At 48.3% G+C, this 24,090-nt stretch overlaps 1 protein-coding gene across 3 annotated transcripts in view; it reads left to right on the forward strand.

The window, feature by feature from the left end:
* The window catches only part of LOC119967898 (membrane-associated phosphatidylinositol transfer protein 2), a 157,107-nt gene that overhangs the window by 120,111 nt on the left and 12,906 nt on the right, over positions 1-24,090 (forward strand). For all 3 annotated transcript variants that reach the window (XM_038801029.1, XM_038801090.1, XM_038801156.1), the window contains 6 exons: positions 11,686-11,910; positions 12,870-13,018; positions 15,941-16,057; positions 16,182-16,298; positions 20,755-20,903; positions 21,638-21,787. In XM_038801029.1, coding sequence (XP_038656957.1) covers positions 11,686-11,910; positions 12,870-13,018; positions 15,941-16,057; positions 16,182-16,298; positions 20,755-20,903; positions 21,638-21,787 — 907 coding nt within the window. The remainder of the gene's footprint in view (positions 1-11,685; positions 11,911-12,869; positions 13,019-15,940; positions 16,058-16,181; positions 16,299-20,754; positions 20,904-21,637; positions 21,788-24,090) is intronic.

Raw genomic sequence — 24,090 nt, forward strand, 5'->3', positions numbered from 1 at the left:
AATGCACAGTTCTTCCATGTGTTGTCCTGTCTTTATAAGGTGCATTTTCTATCACAATGTTGATTTACGTGAGTGTAGCTGTTGTCACGATATTTGTTGCAATATTGAAGCTGACAGAGCCAGACCATTTCATTGCATCGTTGTGTGGGGGTGATTGAAATGCCGATGTGCCGAGACAAAGATTGCAGCAAACACACTGCTGCTTCCAGCATAATCAGTTCCTAATCTCAGGATCAAATACAGAAATTGCCAGGAACATACATGGATAAATGAATATTTCAGATATTCAGCCCTTCATTAGAATTTGACAGGCGGTAGGCCGGAGCAGTAACTTGTCTGTTATCTCCACAGATACTGACCAGCCTGCTGTGTGTTTCCAGCATTGTCTGGTTTTGTTTGATCTCAAGTCTGTGATCACAGGGAGATTTTAAGTTGAGTCTAATGTTACGATCCAAAAAGTTGTCCACAGCAATTACAGCAATACAGTGCAGAAGGAGGCCATTCAGCCCATTGAGTCTGCATCAACCCTCTGAAAGAGCACCTTACCTGGGCCTACTTCCCCATCCTATCCCCATAACCCCACCCAACCTGCACATCTATGGATTGTGGGAGGAAACCGGAGCACCCGGAGGAAACCCACGCAGACATGGGGAGAAAGTGCAAATGACCACACAGTCCCCCAAGGCCAGAATTGAGCTGGAGCTGTGAGGCAGCAGTGTTAACCACTGTGCCGTTCTGAAATGATTAAACCCTGTGGCCATAACAATAGAGAATCTTTGAAGAAAGTCAGTCAATGACAGTTTTTTCTATCAAGAAAGTAGAGAAGAAAAAGATAAAGTAGGATCCCAGAGAGATGTTTTGAAGACTAAACAAACAACAGATACAGGATGCAAAACGATAAACGATATCTCAGCTGCATTAATACAAACCGTATGAGGCTGTGGGATTCAAATACACTTAACAGATCAACCACAAAACCATATCCCCTCTGCCTCCCTGATGACACTGTTACCAACAGAGCAATAAACATAACTGAGTGGATACAACACACAGGTAGAAAGGAGAGACACTCTGGTGTTAGCTGGGAGCAGCGTTTCTGCTCCATTCCACACTCCACCCACCTTTTTCTGTCGATTCTCTGGGCAGCTTTATAGTGACCTCACTTCTGGTCGCATGTTTATCACAAGACTCACTAAATTGATGAGCAAGCTAAAAACAGAAAGCACCTGTTTGTCACACTGAGTACCTGGAGTTGGGAGGGAGAATTCTGTCTCCACCTGCTCCCAACTCATAGGTTCACAGAGGAGCTGGATTGACAAAACTACAGCTCAGATTGCCTGTCTGGACTGTCAGTTAGCAAAGCTACAGCTCAGATTGCCTGTCTGGACTATCAGTTAGCAAAGCTACAGCTCAGATTGCCTGTCTGCCTGTCAGTTAGCAAAGCTACAGCACAGATTGCCTGTCCGGCCTGTCAGTTAGCAAAGCTACAGCTCAGATTGCCTGTCTGCCTATCAGTTAGCAAAGCTACAGCTCAGATTGCCTGTCTGCCTGTCAGTTAGCAGAGTTACAGCTCAGATTGCCTGTCTGGACTGTCAGTTAGCAGAGTTACAGCTCAGATTGCCTGTCTGGCCTGTCAGTTAGCAAAGCTACAGCTCAGATTGCCTGTCTGCCTGTCAGTTAGCAGAGCTACAGCTCAGATTGCCTGTCTGGACTATCAGTTAGCAGAGTTACAGCTCAGATTGCCTGTCTGCCTGTCAGTTAGCAGAGTTACAGCTCAGATTGCCTGTCTGCCTGTCAGTTAGCAAAGCTACAGCTCAGATTGCCTGTCTGGCCTGTCAGTTAGCAAAGCTACAGCTCAGATTGCCTGTCTGCCTGTCAGTTAGCAAAGCTACAGCTCAGATTGCCTGTCTGACCTGTCAGTTAGCAGAGTCACAGCTCAGATTGCCTGTCTGCCTGTCAGTTAGCAGAGTTACAGCTCAGATTGCCTGTCTGACCTGTCAGTTAGCAAAGCTACAGCTCAGATTGCCTGTCTGCCTGTCAGTTAGCAAAGCTACAGCTCAGATTGCCTGTCTGACCTGTCAGTTAGCAAAGCTACAGCTCAGATTGCCTGTCTGGCCTGTCAGTTAGCAAAGCTACAGCTCAGATTGCCTGTCTGCCTGTCAGTTAGCAGAGTTACAGCTCAGATTGCCTGTCTGGCCTGTCAGTTAGCAAAGCTACAGCTCAGATTGCCTGTCTGCCTGTCAGTTAGCAGAGTTACAGCTCAGATTGCCTGTCTGCCTGTCAGTTAGCAGAGTTACAGCTCAGATTGCCTGTCTGGCCTGTCAGTTAGCAAAGCTACAGCTCAGATTGCCTGTCTGCCTGTCAGTTAGCAGAGTTACAGCTCAGATTGCCTGTCTGCCTGTCAGTTAGCAGAGTTACAGCTCAGATTGCCTGTCTGCCTGTCAGTTAGCAGAGTTACAGCTCAGATTGCCTGTCTGCCTGTCAGTTAGCAAAGCTACAGCTCAGATTGCCTGTCTGACCTGTCAGTTAGCAGAGTCACAGCTCAGATTGCCTGTCTGCCTGTCAGTTAGCAGAGTTACAGCTCAGATTGCCTGTCTGCCTGTCAGTTAGCAGAGTTACAGCTCAGATTGCCTGTCTGGACTGTCAGTTAGCAGAGTTACAGCTCAGATTGCCTGTCTGCCTGTCAGTTAGCAGAGTTACAGCTCAGATTGCCTGTCTGACCTGTCAGTTAGCAAAGCTACAGCTCAGATTGCCTGTCTGCCTGTCAGTTAGCAGAGTTACAGCTCAGATTGCCTGTCTGGCCTGTCAGTTAGCAAAGCTACAGCTCAGATTGCCTGTCTGCCTGTCAGTTAGCAAAGCTACAGCTCAGATTGCCTGTCTGACCTGTCAGTTAGCAAAGCTACAGCTCAGATTGCCTGTCTGCCTGTCAGTTAGCAGAGTTACAGCTCAGATTGCCTGTCTGCCTGTCAGTTAGCAAAGCTACAGCTCAGATTGCCTGTCTGGACTGTCAGTTAGCAAAGCTACAGCTCAGATTGCCTGTCTGACCTGTCAGTTAGCAGAGTTACAGCTCAGATTGCCTGTCTGCCTGTCAGTTAGCAAAGCTACAGCTCAGATTGCCTGTCTGCCTGTCAGTTAGCAAAGCTACAGCTCAGATTGCCTGTCTGACCTGTCAGTTAGCAGAGTTACAGCTCAGATTGCCTGTCTGCCTGTCAGTTAGCAAAGCTACAGCTCAGATTGCCTGTCTGGCCTGTCAGTTAGCAAAGCTACAGCTCAGATTGCCTGTCTGCCTGTCAGTTAGCAGAGTTACAGCTCAGATTGCCTGTCTGGACTGTCAGTTAGCAGAGTCACAGCTCAGATTGCCTGTCTGCCTGTCAGTTAGCAGAGTTACAGCTCAGATTGCCTGTCTGCCTGTCAGTTAGCAAAGCTACAGCTCAGATTGCCTGTCTGCCTGTCAGTTAGCAGAGTTACAGCTCAGATTGCCTGTCTGCCTGTCAGTTAGCAGAGTTACAGCTCAGATTGCCTGTCTGGCCTGTCAGTTAGCAGAGTCACAGCTCAGATTGCCTGTCTGCCTGTCAGTTAGCAGAGCTACAGCTCAGATTGCCTGTCTGGCCTGTCAGTTAGCAAAGCTACAGCTCAGATTGCCTGTCTGCCTGTCAGTTAGCAAAGCTACAGCTCAGATTGCCTGTCTGACCTGTCAGTTAGCAGAGTTACAGCTCAGATTGCCTGTCTGCCTGTCAGTTAGCAAAGCTACAGCTCAGATTGCCTGTCTGGCCTGTCAGTTAGCAAAGCTACAGCTCAGATTGCCTGTCTGCCTGTCAGTTAGCAGAGTTACAGCTCAGATTGCCTGTCTGGACTGTCAGTTAGCAGAGTTACAGCTCAGATTGCCTGTCTGCCTGTCAGTTAGCAGAGTTACAGCTCAGATTGCCTGTCTGGCCTGTCACTTAGCAGAGTCACAGCTCAGATTGCCTGTCTGCCTGTCAGTTAGCAGAGTTACAGCTCAGATTGCCTGTCTGCCTGTCAGTTAGCAGAGTTACAGCTCAGATTGCCTGTCTGGCCTGTCAGTTAGCAGAGTTACAGCTCAGATTGCCTGTCTGGCCTGTCAGTTAGCAGAGTTACAGCTCAGATTGCCTGTCTGGCCTGTCACTTAGCAGAGTCACAGCTCAGATTGCCTGTCTGCCTGTCAGTTAGCAGAGTTACAGCTCAGATTGCCTGTCTGCCTGTCAGTTAGCAGAGTTACAGCTCAGATTGCCTGTCTGCCTGTCAGTTAGCAAAGCTACAGCTCAGATTGCCTGTCTGCCTGTCAGTTAGCAAAGCTACAGCTCAGATTGCCTGTCTGGCCTGTCAGTTAGCAAAGCTACAGCTCAGATTGCCTGTCTGCCTGTCAGTTAGCAAAGCTACAGCTCAGATTGCCTGTCTGCCTGTCAGTTAGCAGAGTTACAGCTCAGATTGCCTGTCTGCCTGTCAGTTAGCAAAGCTACAGCTCAGATTGCCTGTCTGGACTATCAGTTAGCAAAACTACAGCTCAGATTGCCTGTCTGGCCTGTCAGTTAGCAAAGCTACAGCTCAGATTGCCTGTCTGCCTGTCAGTTAGCAAAGCTACAGCTCAGATTGCCTGTCTGCCTGTCAGTTAGCAAAGCTACAGCTCAGATTGCCTGTCTGCCTGTCAGTTAGCAGAGTTACAGCTCAGATTGCCTGTCTGCCTGTCAGTTAGCAAAGCTACAGCTCAGATTGCCTGTCTGCCTGTCAGTTAGCAGAGCTACAGCTCAGATTGCCTGTCTGCCTGTCAGTTAGCAAAGCTACAGCCCAGATTGCCTGTCTGGACTATCGGTTAGCAAAGCTACAGCTCAGATTGCCTGTCTGCCTGTCAGTTAGCAAAGCTACAGCTCAGATTGCCTGTCTGCCTGTCAGTTAGCAGAGCTACAGCTCAGATTGCCTGTCTGCCTGTCAGTTAGCAGAGTTACAGCTCAGATTGCCTGTCTGCCTGTCAGTTAGCAGAGTTACAGCTCAGATTGCCTGTCTGCCTGTCAGTTAGCAAAGCTACAGCTCAGATTGCCTGTCTGCCTGTCAGTTAGCAGAGCTACAGCTCAGATTGCCTGTCTGCCTGTCAGTTAGCAGAGTTACAGCTCAGATTGCCTGTCTGCCTGTCAGTTAGCAGAGTTACAGCTCAGATTGCCTGTCTGCCTGTCAGTTAGCAAAGCTACAGCTCAGATTGCCTGTCTGCCTGTCAGTTAGCAGAGTTACAGCTCAGATTGCCTGTCTGCCTGTCAGTTAGCAAAGCTACAGCTCAGATTGCCTGTCTGGACTATCAGTTAGCAAAACTACAGCTCAGATTGCCTGTCTGGCCTGTCAGTTAGCAAAGCTACAGCTCAGATTGCCTGTCTGCCTGTCAGTTAGCAAAGCTACAGCTCAGATTGCCTGTCTGCCTGTCAGTTAGCAAAGCTACAGCTCAGATTGCCTGTCTGCCTGTCAGTTAGCAGAGTTACAGCTCAGATTGCCTGTCTGCCTGTCAGTTAGCAAAGCTACAGCTCAGATTGCCTGTCTGCCTGTCAGTTAGCAGAGCTACAGCTCAGATTGCCTGTCTGCCTGTCAGTTAGCAAAGCTACAGCTCAGATTGCCTGTCTGGACTATCAGTTAGCAAAGCTACAGCTCAGATTGCCTGTCTGCCTGTCAGTTAGCAAAGCTACAGCTCAGATTGCCTGTCTGCCTGTCAGTTAGCAGAGCTACAGCTCAGATTGCCTGTCTGCCTGTCAGTTAGCAGAGTTACAGCTCAGATTGCCTGTCTGCCTGTCAGTTAGCAGAGTTACAGCTCAGATTGCCTGTCTGCCTGTCAGTTAGCAAAGCTACAGCTCAGATTGCCTGTCTGCCTGTCAGTTAGCAGAGCTACAGCTCAGATTGCCTGTCTGCCTGTCAGTTAGCAGAGTTACAGCTCAGATTGCCTGTCTGCCTGTCAGTTAGCAGAGTTACAGCTCAGATTGCCTGTCTGCCTGTCAGTTAGCAAAGCTACAGCTCAGATTGCCTGTCTGCCTGTCAGTTAGCAGAGTTACAGCTCAGATTGCCTGTCTGCCTGTCAGTTAGCAGAGCGGAAAGCTCAGATTGCCTGTCTGGACTGTCAGTTAGCAAAGCTACAGCTCAGATTGCCTGTCTGCCTGTCAGTTAGCAGAGCGGAAAGCTCAGATTGCCTGTCCTGCCTGTCAGTTAGCAGAGTTACAGCTCAGATTGCCTGTCTGCCTGTCAGTTAGCAAAGCTACAGCTCAGATTGCCTGTCTGCCTGTCAGTTAGCAGAGTTACAGCTCAGATTGCCTGTCTGCCTGTCAGTTAGCAAAGCTACAGCTCAGATTGCCTGTCTGCCTGTCAGTTAGCAGAGCGGAAAGCTTTTCAGCGTTTTCCGTTCCTTGTATAGCTTTACGTTTGGTGTGGCAATATCTAAAATGCTTACAGCCTCACTTCACTGTTCTACGTCTTTGTGATCCTCCCATTTCAGCAATAAAGCCGAATATACACAGCATTTCCACGTTACCGGGTGGGGGGGGGGCATTTTACCAGCTGTTTTGTATGTGATGCATTGGCAATAGAGGCATTGCCATTTCTAAAGGCCCCACAGGTGCATTAATTGCAGAACAGGTTGTCAAATTATTTTGGAATCTCAGCATATTCATCAGACCAGGTCATTCTAAAATTTTCAGTTATTTGTTTAAAAACTGGTTCCTGATTGATCATTGATTTGGATACAAACCCCAGTACAGGTTGAGAATTCCTTTACCCGCAATCCTCGGGGTCGATCACAGTTTGGATTTCCGATCATTTTGTTTTCTGGATCCCACATATAGGACGAGGCCTATTTACCTGACAATAGTCTCAGCTATTGATTCCTGATCTGTGGTGTGCAGACCACTGGTGAACCATCAGGGTAACTGCAGATGGTCCATTGAGAAAAAACCGAGAACCTTGCATGTCGCATACTAATCCTTGTTAAAGTATTTTCACAATTATTTTTGGTATTCTATTAATCGCTACAATTAAGTAGTGTGGCCAGAGGTGGACTTTCAATGAAAGACATAATGCTGCAGTGCGATGCCCCGGCCAATGAGGGGGCCCCATATGGAGAGGTGACTCTTGTGGTAGGAACACCAATCAGAGCCTTGATTGCTCTAAATTTGGTAATAGGATTTCTTGCCCATTGCCAGGCAACCAGCTGGAGCGCACGCTGTCCTCGAGGCTCCAGGCCCAACTACCCGAGTGAGAGGCACGCGTTGGGGTTGTGTCTGGAATCGGGGAGCAGCGTGAGCGAGGCGATTCGATCAAAGCCAGAAACCAGCAAGGCAGCAGGGCTGAGAGGGAGAGGGCTGGACTGGGAAGCAGCAGGGCTGAGAGGGAGAGGGCTGGGCTGGGAAGCAGCAGGGCTGAGAGGGAGAGGGCTGGGCTGGGAAGCAGCAGGGCTGAGAGGGAGAGGGCTGGGCTGGGAAGCAGCAGGGCTGAGAGGGCTGGACTGGGAAGCCTGGGCAAGGCAGCAGGGCTGAGAGGGAGAGGGCTGGGCTGGGAAGCAGCAGGGCTGAGAGGGAGAGGGCTGGGAAGCATGGGCAAGGCAGCAGGGCTGAGAGGGAGAGGGCTGGGCTGGGAAGCAGCAGAGCTGAGAGGGAGAGGGCTGGGCTGGGAAGCATGGGCAAGGCTGAGAGGGAGAGGGCTGGACTGGGAAGCATGGGCAAGGCAGCAGGGCTGAGAGGGAGAGGGCTGGACTGGGAAGCATGGGCAAGGCAGCAGGGCTGAGAGAGAGAGGGCTGGGCTGGGAAGCCTGGGCAAGGCAGCAGGGCTGAGAGGGAGAGGGCTGGGCTGGGAAGCATGGGCAAGGCTGAGAGGGAGAGGGCTGGGCTGGGAAGCATGGGCAAGGCAGCAGGGCTGAGAGAGAGAGGGCTGGACTGGGAAGCAGCAGGGCTGAGAGGGAGAGGGCTGGGCTGGGAAGCATGGGCAAGGCAGCAGGGCTGAGAGAGAGAGGGCTGGACTGGGAAGCATGGGCAAGGCAGCAGGGCTGAGAGGGAGAGGGCTGGACTGGGAAGCAGCAGAAGGCAGCAGGGCTGAGAGGGAGAGGGCTGGACTGGGAAGCAGCAGGGCTGAGAGGGAGAGGGCTGGGCTGGGAAGCATGGGCAATGCAGCAGGGCTGAGAGGGCTGGACTGGGAAGCATGGGCAAGGCAGCAGGGCTGAGAGGGAGAGGGCTGGGCTGGGAAGCATGGGCAAGGCTGAGAGGGAGAGGGCTGGGCTGGGAAGCAGCAGGGCTGAGAGGGAGAGGGCTGGGCTGGGAAGCCTGGGCAAGGCAGCAGGGCTGAGAGGGAGAGGGCTGGGCTGGGAAGCCTGGGCAAGGCAGCAGGGCTGAGAGGGAGAGGGCTGGGCTGGGAAGCATGGGCAAGGCAGCAGGGCTGAGAGAGAGAGGGCTGGGCTGGGAAGCAGCAGGGCTGAGAGGGAGAGGGCTGGGCTGGGAAGCAGCAGGGCTGAGAGGGAGAGGGCTGGGCTGGGAAGCAGCAGGGCTGAGAGGGAGAGGGCTGGGAAGCATGGGCAAGGCAGCAGGGCTGAGAGAGAGAGGGCTGGACTGGGAAGCAGCAGGGCTGAGAGGGAGAGGGCTGGGCTGGGAAGCATGGGCAAGGCAGCAGGGCTGAGAGAGAGAGGGCTGGACTGGGAAGCAGCAGAAGGCAGCAGGGCTGAGAGGGAGAGGGCTGGACTGGGAAGCAGCAGAAGGCAGCAGGGCTGAGAGGGAGAGGGCTGGACTGGGAAGCAGCAGAAGGCAGCAGGGCTGAGAGGGAGAGGGCTGGACTGGGAAGCAGCAGAAGGCAGCAGGGCTGAGAGGGAGAGGGCTGGACTGGGAAGCAGCAGAAGGCAGCAGGGCTGAGAGGGAGAGGGCTGGACTGGGAAGCAGCAGGGCTGAGAGGGAGAGGGCTGGGCTGGGAAGCATGGGCAAGGCTGAGAGGGAGAGGGCTGGGCTGGGAAGCCTGGGCAAAGCAGCAGGGCTGAGAGGGAGAGGGCTGGGCTGGGAAGCAGCAGGGCTGAGAGGGAGAGGGCTGGACTGGGAAGCATGGGCAAGGCAGCAGGGCTGAGAGAGAGAGGGCTGGACTGGGAAGCATGGGCAAGGCAGCAGGGCTGAGAGGGAGAGGGCTGGGCTGGGAAGCAGCAGGGCTGAGAGGGAGAGGGCTGGGAAGCATGGGCAAGGCAGCAGGGCTGAGAGAGAGAGGGCGGGGGTGGGAAGCAGCAGGGCTGAGAGGGAGAGGGCTGGGCTGGGAAGCAGCAGGGCTGAGAGGGCTGGGCTGGGAAGCATGGGCAAGGCTGAGAGGGAGAGGGCTGGGCTGGGAAGCATGGGCAAGGCAGCAGGGCTGAGAGAGAGAGGGCTGGGCTGGGAAGCAGCAGGGCTGAGAGGGAGAGGGCTGGGCTGGGAAGCAGCAGGGCTGAGAGGGCTGGGCTGGGAAGCATGGGCAAGGCTGAGAGGGAGAGGGCTGGGCTGGGAAGCAGCAGGGCTGAGAGGGCTGGGCTGGGAAGCATGGGCAAGGCTGAGAGGGAGAGGGCTGGGCTGGGAAGCATGGGCAAGGCAGCAGGGCTGAGAGGGAGAGGGCTGGGCTGGGAAGCAGCAGGGCTGAGAGGGAGAGGGCTGGGCTGGGAAGCATGGGCAAGGCAGCAGGGCTGAGAGAGAGAGGGCTGGACTGGGAAGCAGTAGGGCTGAGAGGGAGAGGGCTGGGCTGGGAAGCATGGGCAAGGCAGCAGGGCTGAGAGGGCTGGGCTGGGAAGCATGGGCAAGGCAGCAGGGCTGAGAGAGAGAGGGCTGGGCTGGGAAGCAGCAGGGCTGAGAGAGAGAGGGCTGGACTGGGAAGCATGGGCAAGGCAGCAGGGCTGAGAGGGAGAGGGCTGGACTGGGAAGCAGCAGAAGGCAGCAGGGCTGAGAGGGAGAGGGCTGGACTGGGAAGCAGCAGAAGGCAGCAGGGCTGAGAGGGAGAGGGCTGGACTGGGAAGCAGCAGGGCTGAGAGGGAGAGGGCTGGGCTGGGAAGCAGCAGGGCTGAGAGGGCTGGACTGGGAAGCATGGGCAAGGCTGAGAGGGAGAGGGCTGGGCTGGGAAGCATGGGCAATGCAGCAGGGCTGAGAGGGCTGGACTGGGAAGCATGGGCAAGGCAGCAGGGCTGAGAGGGAGAGGGCTGGGAAGCATGGGCAAGGCAGCAGGGCTGAGAGGGAGAGGGCTGGACTGGGAAGCAGCAGGGCTGAGAGGGAGAGGGCTGGGCTGGGAAGCATGGGCAAGGCAGCAGGGCTGAGAGGGAGAGGGCTGGACTGGGAAGCAGCAGAAGGCAGGCAGGAGCACACGCAAAGTGTATTCTTAATAATAAATATCTAATACCTTCCCACCTGTAGCACCATCTGCGATCCTGCTGTGGCAGAGGGTTCAGAGTGTCGAAGTACTCGTCTAAGACACATTCTTCATCTGCCTCATCAACATTGATTTTTGTTTCATAAGTGTCTTTTATTTTATAGACTGGCATTATTTCTTGCTCACTTATGAATTAACTTGGCTTGAGTAGATCTATCAGCCCGTCATATACCTTATTAATATCATCTCCGGGAACTCTCTCCACCATATTCACTGTGTCATCCTTGTCAAAACTGTTTCGAATCAAGTTGATCTTGACGTAACGGTATTTCTGCAATCTCCTCGACAGTTAAAGAATGCACGGCAGGGGCTTTGTTATCAGTGTTAAACACCTCGAAATGCTCGGCCTCCAGCATATTCACACATCCCAGTAACGTACGTTTTGCTTTCTCAAGGATCTTGCTTACCAGAATTATTTCCTTGTTAGAAAACCTTCAAAGTCTTTGTCGACATTATCATCTTCAGTGAACATTGTTGCAAACTGTTTATCACACGGCACCAAGCATTAGCAGATGTGTAGATTCTGTCCTTAAACATAAATCCCTTTTGGAAAGTTTCCACCCCCAGGCCTCTATTCACAGCACTAAGCATTCTATTCAAGGAGTCTTTAGAATTAATGGACTGAAGGAGGCCTTGGCCTACAAGCTGAATTAATGACATTACATTGTGGGCAACTGCACTAAAGGTCGGGTGCAGTCGACGAGGTTGATGTTGACTCGCGTTGTGTTGACTCAGGCGAGGGGTTCGTGCTAAAGGTTGACGAGGTACAAATAAAGTGTGGTTTTGGATGTGTCCAATTTTCGGATTTATGGATAAAAGATACTCGACCTGTATTAACTTCAACACTGAGCTTTTGCAAAATTCTGACTGCTTCTATAATCAGGACTGGTTCTCAAGAACCAGCTATTGGAATGCTTAACTCCGACCATGGAAACTGGATAGATCTGTTAGCCAGTGGCTGGAGTGAGCGGGTTCATTCGAAGCCAGGACACTGGTTGATTTACTGTGGGGAAAGAAGGCAAAAGTGAGTAGGGAAAGGCAGAATTAGTATCTATCCTAATTCCCGCCCCTCCCGTATTATCAGAGCCGCAGAAAGCTAAAGTTTTGTTTATGATGAAGAGAGCGATTCAAGACAGAAGTAGGAAATATAAAACGAACATCATAAACTCATTACACGATTCTGTCATTAATCAAGCAAATACATTATAAATGTTATTAGAAATAAAACCCAAAGTTATTGGTATTGATTTGTGTGTTATGTAATGTGAACTTTGTTTTACTTTCATTTCTCAGAGCACAAATATCACTCAAACAATTGCAAAAAGTTGGCTTTCTTGTTCAAACATGTCCCCTACAACAAAGCCCTTTCAAAATGTACTTTCTGTCAGGACTATAAACAGCCCAAACCCGAGCTGTCACAGAATCAGAACAAGCAAAAACTGAAAGAGAATTGTGTGAATTCTGCTGATAAACAGAGTCCAACACAACAGAGTGTCTCAGAGGTGGACGTCCAGACAGGTATCCGGATCGTAGAAGCAAATCTAGTTTTATTGTAGCTATTAGATGTATCCTCACTTATAACCCCTCCCCTGGATTCATTTATTTTCCTTTTTAACTCCTCAAAAAGAAGTGCTCAGTTACTGTTTCCAAATTGGTCTTTAACACAAATGTGAGGTATATAAGGTGTAATTTAAACCTTTATTCTCACAAAATGGGTATATACGTGAGTGATGGACGTAGAGTAGTAGATGTCGTGTTTCAAATGGAATCACAAACTTGATCGTTTCTAAGAATTGCTGTCAACGTTCTTATCAATGAGATTTTGACAATCACTTGCTGAGCAGGTTTTCCTGGTCTTACTGATTACGTACACATTCTTACTGTGCTGCATTTTAATGGTTTTCTGCACCACTGGGGTCAGCAGTGAGGAATTTGGAATCGTTACTTCAAGCACAAGAACCTAGACAGCTGAAAAATCTACCTTGACACTTGTGGGGGACTACAGCTTGGGTATTATCGGCTCTGCACCAGTTTCAACCTCACTTACTAAATGAATCCCTGCAGTGCCGAAGGAGCTCATTCAGCCCATCGGGTCTGCACTGACCCACCGAAAGAGCACCCTACCTGGGCCCACTCCCCCACCCTATCCTCATAACCCCTAACCCCACCTAACCTACACATCTTTGGACTGTGGGAGGAAACTGGAGCACCCGGAAAAAACCCACACAATCACCCAATGCCATAATGGAGGCCGGGTCCCTGAGGCTGTGAGGCAGCAGTGCTAACCATTATGCTAAAATTACATTGCAGCTATATTTTAATTATACTTTTGAGTGAAATTTGTCCCACATATGAAAATCTTCAGAGTAATAGAATTGATACATTACATACAACTCTTCACCTTAATAATACATTCACCTTCAAACTAATCGTCAAATTTTTTGTTGTCATATTTTAAAAGATTATGTTTTGATTAGTTGCAGCAAGGTGGTGGGGTACGAAGAGGATTGATTACGCTCTCTACTGCCCAGACGCTCTAACAGCTTTCCCGACTGTAGCTCTACCCCATTTATTCCACGCAAGTTACTGGGAGTCAACAGATGTCGTCTCGTTTCTCCTACGGCAGGTAAGTGGGAAAGAATTTACCCAGCACCTTTATATCACAACTATCACAATCTCAGGATGTTCCAAACGCGTTACAATTACTGACGTACTTCTGGAGTGTAGTTACTCATAGGAAACTCAGCAGTCATTTTGTGACATGGCAAGATCCCACAGTCAGCAATGTGATAAATTAATGAATCATTTGTTTATATGTTGGGTGAGGCACAAATGTTGCCCAGTGCACCCGGAGAAATTTCCATGTTCTTCTTTGAATATTGCCAAGGGATCTATAATATCTATTGAGAGGGAGATAGGGCCTCCATTTTACACCTCTTCCAAATGACGATGCCACTAGAAGCACAGCAGTCTCTCAGTAGCGCACTGAGAGTGTCAAACTCGATTACATACTCCTGTCACTGGAGTGGGAGTTGTACCCATGACTGTCTGACTTAGCAGCGATTGTAATATCACCGAGTCAAGGCTGCTGGTAAATGAAAACACGTTAACAATCTGAAATGTTCCTGGTACCATTTTATATTCACAGACACACAGCTGTAATTTAACTTTAAAGCACAATTTTAAAAGTAATCAAAATTCTCAAAAGAACTTTGGTGGAAAGATGATGAAGGAATAATAGAAATAATTGCAAAATAATGTGGGTGCTGGAAATCTGAGGTAAAAACAGAAAATTCTGGAAATATTCAGCAGGTCAGGAATACAGGCAAATCCCGTTTATACAGAATGGTCAGGAATACAGGCAAATCCCGTTTATACAGAATGGTCAGGAATACAGGCAAATCCCGTTTATACAGAATGGTCAGGAATACAGGCAAATCCCGTTTATACAGAATGGTCAGGAATACAGGCAAATCCCGTTTATACAGAATGGTCAGGAATACAGGCAAATCCCGTTTATACAGAATGGTCAGGAATACAGGCAAATCCCGTTTATACAGAATGGTCAGGAATACAGGCAAATCCCATTCATACAGAATGGTCAGGAATACAGGCAAATCCCGTTTATACAGAATGGTCAGGAATACAGGCAAATCCCGTTCATACAGAATGGTCAGGAATACAGGCAAATCCCGTTTATACAGAATGGTCAGGAATACAGGCAAATCCTGTTTATACAGAATGGTCAGGAATACAGGCAAATCCCGTTATACAGAATGGTCAGGACCCAGTTCATTCCTCAAAAAAGGATTTTCCTTAAAATGGGTACTATTCACCCTGGATGATTCTCACTCTGGTACATGTGTTGTGGGGAGACAAATGATTAGGCTTTAGTAACAACATCTATTAGGGCAATTGGCAATTATTCTTAGGGATTTTTCAATTTATATAGTGTAGTATAGGAAGCTAAAGCAGTAAAGGACAATTCTACAAAGATGCCAATTAAAAGCTGATGTGGCACCATCTGCAGCAGTCAGCATTAGGGTCAGGCAACATGATTCCAGTTTGGTTCTCAGTCACCTTAACAGTGTGTTCTTAAGACACAATCTACAAGTAGTCAGGATAAAAGTTAACAAAATTGTTTCCCTAAATTGACCTGAGGACCAGGCACATCTATTGGGTCTGGCACCAAGTGGAGAGTAATCTATAAAAAGATAAAGGGTAGATTAAAGCAGATAACACTCCTCTCCTGAGGCTCCTCTGATTATTTGGTCGAAAACAAAAATATGACAACAATTGGCGCTGCGAGCAGGATACCCGTATCAGATCATCAGAATGGGTTTGCAAAAAGTAAGCCTGTCTGAAATGAGCAGGCCCAGTATCGAAGAAGCTGTGAGGGGAGAACTCAGGACAGAGGGAGGAGCAAGGGTAGGCGGCAGTACCATTCTGGTGGGCTGCAGTTGGGAAAGACAGTAGCTGGAGCCGCACTGGGAGGCCAGACCCCTAAATTAAATCAACGATAAACAAGTTGATAAGAAATGCGCAGGTTCAAAAACAAATTATGCAGAAATGAGCAGTGATAGAATGCCGTCATGAAAATAGGAAGAGAGTACCACGAACGCTCCATCATAAGGTTTATAGCAGAATAACACCTCAGTTTGTAGAATAATAAAAACATATACATTAATATGCTAGAATGAAATTGTTTGGCAGTTTAACAAGAGAGACCGGAGCATTAGGAGCAAACGATGCCCTGGGAGCTACAGAAGAATGTAACTGAGGTTCCGAGCGTATCCTTGATGGGTTTCAGCTTCGTCACTATCCAAAACCTGGACGCCAGGAAGGCGATGAACAGAAAATCCCTCAACAGATGGCAGACCTGGATGGGAGGCGGTGGCTCCGGCAGTACAATTCTCAGGAAGACGGCTGTTCCTGCGGCCAGGGGAGAGGGACCAGATCCTACAACCAGTAACATTTGAGTGTTGGCCTTGATCGGAGATCCACCATCTTCCCTTTCAGTTTCAGCTACTTTCTTGTTTTATTGCTCAGGGGCGAGATGGAGATCAGTTAATTTCCCAGCCTCGTGGTTCGTCAGATAGATTCCAATTGGCCATTTGTCCCCATCTTTGTCTTTAATCGCTCTCACCTCAGAGATCTGCCTGTACTTCTCCCAGGGATTTACTCCTGTTAAACGCGAAGGTGCTCCTTAAAAGTCGTCTCTGTCCGCTTTCCTCCGCAACGTATTAAAGTGGGAAGTGTGTGTTTAAGTCATTTCAGTGGTTCAGGGCTACAACTAGCGGCAACTGTGAGTTCACAACTCAATCACTTCCACTCTGTAAAAGCGGCATTTTCGGTAAAACGGTATTATATTTGCCTGGAATTAACCATTTCAGGTTGATGACCTTTCATTAGAGAGAGATTGTGTTTACCTAGTGTCCATCAAACCTCAGGACATCCCAATGTGCTTTACAATCAGAGAGGTACTTGTGAATTATAGTCATTGATGTAATGCAGGATAATTTATAGCATTTATTTTATGTGCGTATAGGTTATGAGACATGAAAACGCAAGTGTTCTGGAACTGGATGGGAAAGAAGTTTCTGTATTTAGTCCTTCAAAGCCACGTGAAAAGTGGCTTCGCAAGAGGACTCAAGTTAAAATAAGGGTATGAAAATATCTTTATTATTTTAGGGTATCTGTAGTGTGTTATTTACTTTAATTATTTCTTGCAGGTAACTGAATAGTTGGTATGTAAGAAAAATTTCCCTTTTGCGTATTGTTTCACACAGAATGTTACAGCAAATCATCGAGTGAGTGACGTTATTGTCACTGAAGATGGCCCTCAGACACTGACTGGGAGATTCATGTATGGGCCTTTGGACATGGTCACACTGACTGGAGAAAAGGTGGGTATTGTGTTGCTGAAATGTATGATACACGTCACCTGCTGTTTCTGGGCCTCGCTTTGGAAAAGCCCAGTGCGACACCAGATTGGCTGAGAGAAATCTCTCTGATGAGAAACTTCTTTACACAGTGGCTGTCTGAAAAAGAACTGCTCCACCAGAAACTTTGAAAAATAACCGTTTTTAACAGTACGGGTAGAGGGCCAGGGAACAGGAGTATTAACTCTCTCAGGGAGCCAGCACATTGCGAGAGGCCAAGTGACCCGATTCTGTGAAATTATACAATTTGTATCCTTTGCCAGAAAGCAGTGCCAGAAAATTCAGAACAATAAACAGCCAATTGGTGATGGCTGGAAGGGTTATGGAGAACGGGCAAGACGGTGGAGTTGAGGCCGGGATGGGATCAGCCATGGTCACATTGAGGGTGTGTAGGCTCGGAGGCTAAATTACCGACTCCCGCTCCTGGGCCATGTGATCCAGGGAGGAGATGCACTGGCTGATTTCACAATCCAGCTCTTGGTCTGTGACATTGTAGGTAGAGACGAGGAACATATCAGACAAGATAGAATGTTGGAGCAGACTCGATGGGCCAAATTCTGCGCCTATATCTTATTAACTTATGAATAAATAAATAATCTTTATTAGTGTCACAAGTAAACTTACATTAACACTGCAATGAAGTTACTGTGAAAATCCCCTAGTCGCCATATTCCGGCACCTGTTCGGGTACACAGAGGGAGAATTCAGAATGTCCAAATTACCTAACGGCACATCTTTGGACTGTGGGAGGAAACCGGAGCCCCCGGAGGAAACCCACGCAGACACGGGGAGAACGCACAGACCCCACACAGACAGTGACCCAGCGGGGAATCGAACCTGGGACCCAGGCGCTGTGAAGCCACAGTGCTAACCACTGTGCTACCGTGCTTGCCAGCTCCACTGTGACATCCTGGTATATGCGGATACCATTGCCTTCCCACCTCACCTTACGGTTCTGCTTGGCCTATCTCAGCACCTTCTCCTTCATCTGGTAGCTGTGAAAACAGAATACCACAGCTCGCGGTGGCTCATCCGCCCATGGTTTCAGCCGGAGCGACCAGTGCCCCATCCAGCTCGATGGTGGGGGCATTGTGCCCCTCCCCCAACTGCTTCATGAATATTGTTGGAAAGTACTCCGTCCGCCTCGGGCCTTCCATCCCCTCCGGCCGCCCCACGATCCTTAGATTCTGCCACTGCGACCTAATTCCTCGACTTTTGCTCTCAGCACCGTATTCCTGTCCTCCACCTTCAGCAGCTCTGCATCCAGCAAAACGAGCTGGTCACTGTGCCTTGACAGTGCCTCCTCCATCCCCTTCAACACCTTTCCATGCTCCTGCACCGTCTCTGCCATCCTTCCACGTGTCTCCCTTACAGGGGCCAGTGAATCCTCCACCGACTTATTCAGCTTCTCCATCATCTCCCTCCCATGTTGAACTGCCGTTTGAATTCAGCCAGCATCATGTCCGCCGGCGTAGCCACTGTAATTAAAATGAAAATCGCTTATTGTCACGAGTAGGCTTCAAATGAAGTTTACTGTGAAAAGCGCCTAGTCGCCACATTCCAGCACCTGTTCGGGGAGGCTGTTACGGGAATTGAACCGTGCTGCTGGCCTGCTTTCAAAGCCAGCAATTTAGCCCTGTGCTAAACAGCCCCATAATAGGAGAGGCCCCACCCGGTGAGCTTCCCCCACCATCTCCCCTCCCAATTCACTCCGCTCTGTGCTCGACTCTGCCGGTGGATCTGCATTCGCACCTTTCTCCCCAATATTCCTTCTTTGGTTCTTGGACATCCTTTACCAACCAAACCTCAACTGGGACAAGTTTGAAACAAATTCTCACTGGAAATGGGGTGAAAAGGGCCAAAACCCCGAGGACTCTGGCGGGAGTGAGTCTGCGTGTCACCTCCTCCTACATGTCTGCTCTCCTCTCATTCTTAAACCTTTTACGAGCAGGAACAGATCTCCATATCTACTCTGTCCAGTCCCCTCATGATTTTGAACATCTCTATCAAATCTCCTCTCTGCGTTCTCCCCAAGGAGAACAGTCCCACCCTCTCCAATCTATCCTCACATCTGACGTTTCTCATCCCTGGAACCATTCTTGTCAACCTCTCCTGCTTTCTCTCCAATGTGTTCACATTCTTCCTGTAGTGTGGCTCCCAGAACTGTGCACAATATTCCAGCTCAGGTCTAAGCAGTGTCTTATCTAAGTTCAGCATAACCTCCTTGCTCTTCTGCTTTGTGCCCCTATTAATAAAGCCCAGAATCCTTTGGGGTGATTCCCTGGCCTCCCCATGTTTCCCAGCGGCTCCTGGCTGGCGGCAGAATCGTCTGGTCTCATTGCTGTCAATGGGATTTCCCATTGAATCCACCCCGTGCTGCCAGGAAACGTGTGACCGGGGGGTGGGGGGGGGGGGGGGGGGGCGTTCACGGGACTGGAGGATTCCACCAACGTGAACAGCCATAAGGTCTCGCCCTATCTGCTTTATTAATCCTCTCTCCACCTGTTATGCCACCTTCTGTAATCCATGTACACATACAGCAAGGTCCATCTGTGCCTTATTTTACCCCTTATTTTGTATTGTCTCTCCTGTTCTTTCGACCAAAATGGATTACCTTATACTTTTCCACGTTAAATTTCATCTACACTGTCCTCTTCACAGTGTACAAGACTTCCAAGTTCATCCACAAACTTTGAAATGATCCTCTGCACCCCAAGATCTAGATCGTTAATACATATTGGGAAAAACAAGGATTCCAATATCGATTCCTGGGGAATAACAACACAAATCTTCCACCAGCCTGAAAATATCCAATGACCATTACTCTCTGCTTCCTATTATTCAGCAAGTTTTCTAGGCCACATTGCTTTTATTCCATGAGCTATCATTTTGTTCACCAGTCTGTTGTGTGGCTCTGTATCGAATATCTTCTGAAAGTCCATGTTCACCACACCAACAGCATTACCCGGGTTTGGTAAACTAATGCAGGACCAGTCTCAGTAATGGCGACCACGGTAGCATTGTGGCTAGCACAATTGCTTCACAGCTCCAGGGTCCCAGGTTCGATTCCGGCTTGGGTCACTGTCTGTGCGGTGTCTGCACATCCTCCCCGTGTGTGCGTGGGTTTCCTCCGGGTGCTCCGGTTTCCTCCCACAGTCCAAAGACATGCAGGTTACGTGGATTGGCCATGATAAATTGCCCTTAGTGACCAAAATTGCCCTTAGTGTTGGGCGGGGTTACTGGGTTATGGGGATAGGGTGGAGGTGTTGACCTTGGGTAGGGTGCTCTTTCCAAGAGCTGGTGCAGACTCGATGGGCCGAATGGCCTCCTTCTGCACTGTAAATTCTATGATATTGGATTACAATAAAAATTCAAAACTCCAGACCCACAGCAGTATGATTCTTGACTCTCTCTGAAATGACCTAGAGAGCCACTTCATTTCCCTCCCTAACAGCACAGCAGGTGTACCTACACCACATGGACCGCAGCGGTTCAACATAGTGACTCAACACCACCTTCTCATGGGCAAATGAGGATAGGCAGTAAATTCTTGCCATACCCATCTCCCAGGACTGAATTTCAAAAATTACACTCTTGGGCAAAATGCAATTGAAACCTTCTGTTAGCCTCAGTTTCTCGATGGAACTCACCAAGTGTAATTTAACTCATCCAATTTCATCATGCCCCCTGAGTCACGTGAAGGAAACCAGCCTTCAAAACATTCAGACTATGTAAACAGTTTCCCCACATTACTGACTGCTTCCCGGGAAAGTGTGTCTGTGGAGAAATCTGTCTGAGTGTAAAGAGAGGATTTGTCAGTTATAACTCCGATTTATTCAAGAGGATTGGCCCACAAAGGAAAAATCTACTTCCATTCCGTAAATATCTTGCTTCTAGTTTTGTTCTGCTGCTGAGAATTTACTTTGCCCTGTGATATCGGGTCTTTAAAAACAAGGATGTTTGCTATTTTTGATGAAATGAGATCATTTCAAATGTAGCTCACAACAACCTTAGTCTGGGGTGCTCCGTAGAGGCAGGACTTTCTGCAAGAAACCCTTCCCACAGATTGTAGGTCTCTGCTCCTCCAAACCCTTTCTGTAATGGAAACCATGTTTTGGATGTGTTAAATCTGTTAAATACTTGGTTGTAGAGGGTGTTGTTCACTGACTTTAGGCGTGTGGGTTAGCTGTATCTGATAGTCTGTGTAATGATTCTGTCTCCACTGTCCCATTAAAGAATCTGGGTCACTGCCATCGATAACCAGAGAGCTGGACAAAGATCGATATGAACGCCTGTGGCAATTTGGCAAAACCTATTTTACCGGAGATGAGTGATATTCGATTGAATGCACTGGGGCCTTGGAATATTTATTTTTCAATTTCCTCCTGATATAATTTTCTTCCTTATTTTCTTTCAACAGGTGGACATTCATATTATGACTCAACCTCCCACAGGGGACTGGGTTTATTTTGACACTGATATTACAAACAGCAGTGGCAGAATTTCCTATGTTATCCCAAAGGAAAAGAGACTGGGAATCGGTGTCTATCCAGTAAAAATGGTGATTAGGTAATTGTGTGAATTTTAGACTTGGAGATTGGTACAATATCTGTGTGCACAGTTAGGGAAACTCCAAGAAATATATTTGTCTTTATGCAAACTCCCCTTTCATCATATTTCTAAGTAGTTGACTTTTTAAAAATGAATGTAACGATCTAATTTAGGCAGAAATCTTCATAGAGAACATTATGACTACACATGTAGATTCAGGGTTTAAATTCAATCCAGTCTAATGAAACGAGAGCTTCATTTCCTAAATCACCAGCAAACCTTCAACATGGAAAAGGTTTTGCTAATTTGAACCAGTTCCCAGAGACACAGCAGCAAAGTGCCCACAATATAGTTGCTGCCCTCAGTAATCCTTACTGTGTTATCCATCAGCCAGTGGTAGCAAACCCATCTTTGCATTGTCAACTGATGGGTTCAAACCCTACTCTGGGGATTTGAGCACAGAATCCAGGCTGACCTGTCAGTGCAGCACTGAGGAAGCACTGCATTGCTGGGGACAATGTTCAGAACCTGTTAAAGACTCACATATTAATAAAGCATTAACAAACAGTCTAACTAAAGGACTAAATAAACATGGCACCATAAATGCGAAAGAATAATGTAATTTGTTACAACAGAAGGAACTGATTGATGGAGGAATGATAATTACATTTAAAACCTTGCTGAAATCATTGTTGTTGTGTAAACTTGCTTTGATTGCCGGTGAAAAGGATTTTTAAAAATCTTTTTTCTAGGGGAGATCATACATCTGGAGATAGCTACATAACTGTACTGCCAAAGGGAACAGAGTGTGTGGTGTTTAGCATTGATGGATCATTTGCAGCTAGTGTCTCCATCATGGGCAGTGATCCCAAGGTCAGAGCTGGAGCAGTGGATGTTGTAAGGTAAACGTCAATAATTGCCCTTAACTAGCAATGAAGAAATGGGTATATGTTCCTTCGTTAAAGTTCGCATGGTCACCAAAATAAGGAAAAATATTTGACAACACTTGGCCCTCTAACTGTGATTAAATGAACAATGGTTCTGAATGGTTGTTCTTGTGAAACGGGCACTGATCGTGAACAATAAGCAAAATACTGCAGATGCTGAAAATCTAAAATAAAGACAAACAATATTGGAAACATGTGGCAGGTCAGTAGTCATCTGAAAGAACAACAAGAGGATAAATACACACGTGGAGAAGTGAAACATTGGGCAGGATTTTTGGGAAGTCATTAGGCTGCAATAATGGTCCAAAATGGATCCTAAATCTGCCAATGTCATCAGTGCACGGTCAGGCACAACCTTCCAGGATTGACAGGCCAAGGCTGAAGGCCCAAACAGAGCCCACAGGGATGGGAGGCCTAAGGTGCTACAGAGAGAATTGGGCTTTGCTGCAGCAGGCATGGAGGTGTAAGGGAGCCTCGATATGGAGGCTCCCTTGGTTTCCTGCACAGAATGTATCAATTAAAGAGGCCCAAAGCCAGTAGGGAAACTAGCTCAGGGTGGAGGGGAAACCCCCGGCAGGACTAGTCACAGACAGAGCCATGGCCTTTCATCCCTGTGGCCCCGTCTTTGGAGCATGGAGCCTCTGGCTCCGATGGCCCCCTGGCCTGTTCCTGGGAGGTTGCCTTGACTGAGCTGGTGGCCTCCATGTATCTTGCGATAATCACTCTGACATCAGTACAATTCCAGCATCAACTGAATCCTGCCCATTAACTGGAGCCTCAGCTGAACTAATTAGATATCCACCTTTGTAGAACGGGCAGTCGGCTGCTTCCCTGTCTGGTCTGCAAGAAAACTCTCTGGAGGCAGAAATTGTTGGGCAGCCATCCCAATGTGACTTCCCCCTTTTCCAAGCTCCTCTTTCCTCCCCAACTCTCGCTCCTTTCCCCCATCCTATATGGTCAGGGCTGGGAAAATCCAGCCTGTTAACTCTGCTGCTCCCTTTGCAGAAGCTGCGTGACCTGAGTATTCCCAAAGTGAATGTCATTCTGGGTCCATCCTTTAGTTTTGATCATATCATTTTCTGCTGGTAAAAGAGAACATTGTGCATTTGCTCATTGAATCATAGAAAGTTCAACGGTGCTGAAAGAGGCCATTCGGCCCAAAAAACAAGCCACCCAATCTAATCTCACTTTCCAGCATTTGATGTGTAGCTCTGCAGGTTACTGCACCTCAGGAACATATCCAGACACCTTTAAACAAGCTGAGGGTTTCTGCTTCCATTACCCTGTCAGATAGTGAGTTTCAGATCTTACCGCCCTCTTCATTTCTTACCGCCCTCTTCATTTCTTAACTCCCCTTTAATCCTTCCGCCAATCACCTTTCAATCTATTCCCTACAATCACTGACCTCGATAAACTAAACAGGCCCTTCCCATTCACTCAATCCAGGCCCCTCACAATTTAGTACATCTCAATCAAATCTCCCCTCTGCCCCCTTGCTTAATGAGAACAATCCCATCATGTCCAATCTTTCCTCATAGCTGTAATTTCCCAGTCCTGGCGATATCCCGGTATATCTCCTCTATACCTGCTGTAATCTAATGACATCCTTTCTGTAATGAGGTGATCAGAACTGCACATAGTAAGGTTGTGGCCTAACTACAGTCCAGCATAACTCCCCTGCTCCTATATTCTCTACCTTCGCGAATAAACAAAAGAATTCCATCTGCCTTCTTAACCACCCTGTTTTCCTATCTTCAGGGATCTGTGAACATTCCGTCTGAGGTCCCTCCCTTCCTCCATTTATCGGGGAATCCTTTGTCTTATTTGATCTGCTCAAGTGCATCACCTCACACTTGTCCGGGTTCAATTCCATTTGCTACTTTTCTGTCCAGCCCACATTGATATTTTCCTGCAGTTTACAGCATTGACTCACCATCAACCACACAAACAATTTTTGTGTCGACTGCAAACTTCTTGATCATTCCCAACATTTATGTCCAAGTCGTTTATATCTCAAAAAGGTTCCCACGGTGGATCCCTTCTGGAAACTGCATTCCACTCACAAAAACATTTGTCAACAATTACCCTTTACTTCCTGCCACAAAGCCAATTTTGAATCCAGCTTGCTACATTCACCAGGATCCTGTGGGTATTGAATATTTTAACCAGTCTGCCATGTAGGACCGTCCCACCAGGCTTGTCCTGGGGATTGAGGAACTGCCTTATGAAGATAGATTGGGGGAACTGGGCCTGCATTC

The sequence above is a fragment of the Scyliorhinus canicula genome, chromosome 1 (genome assembly GCF_902713615.1).
Source record: "Scyliorhinus canicula chromosome 1, sScyCan1.1, whole genome shotgun sequence".
Lineage (NCBI taxonomy): Eukaryota > Metazoa > Chordata > Chondrichthyes > Carcharhiniformes > Scyliorhinidae > Scyliorhinus > Scyliorhinus canicula.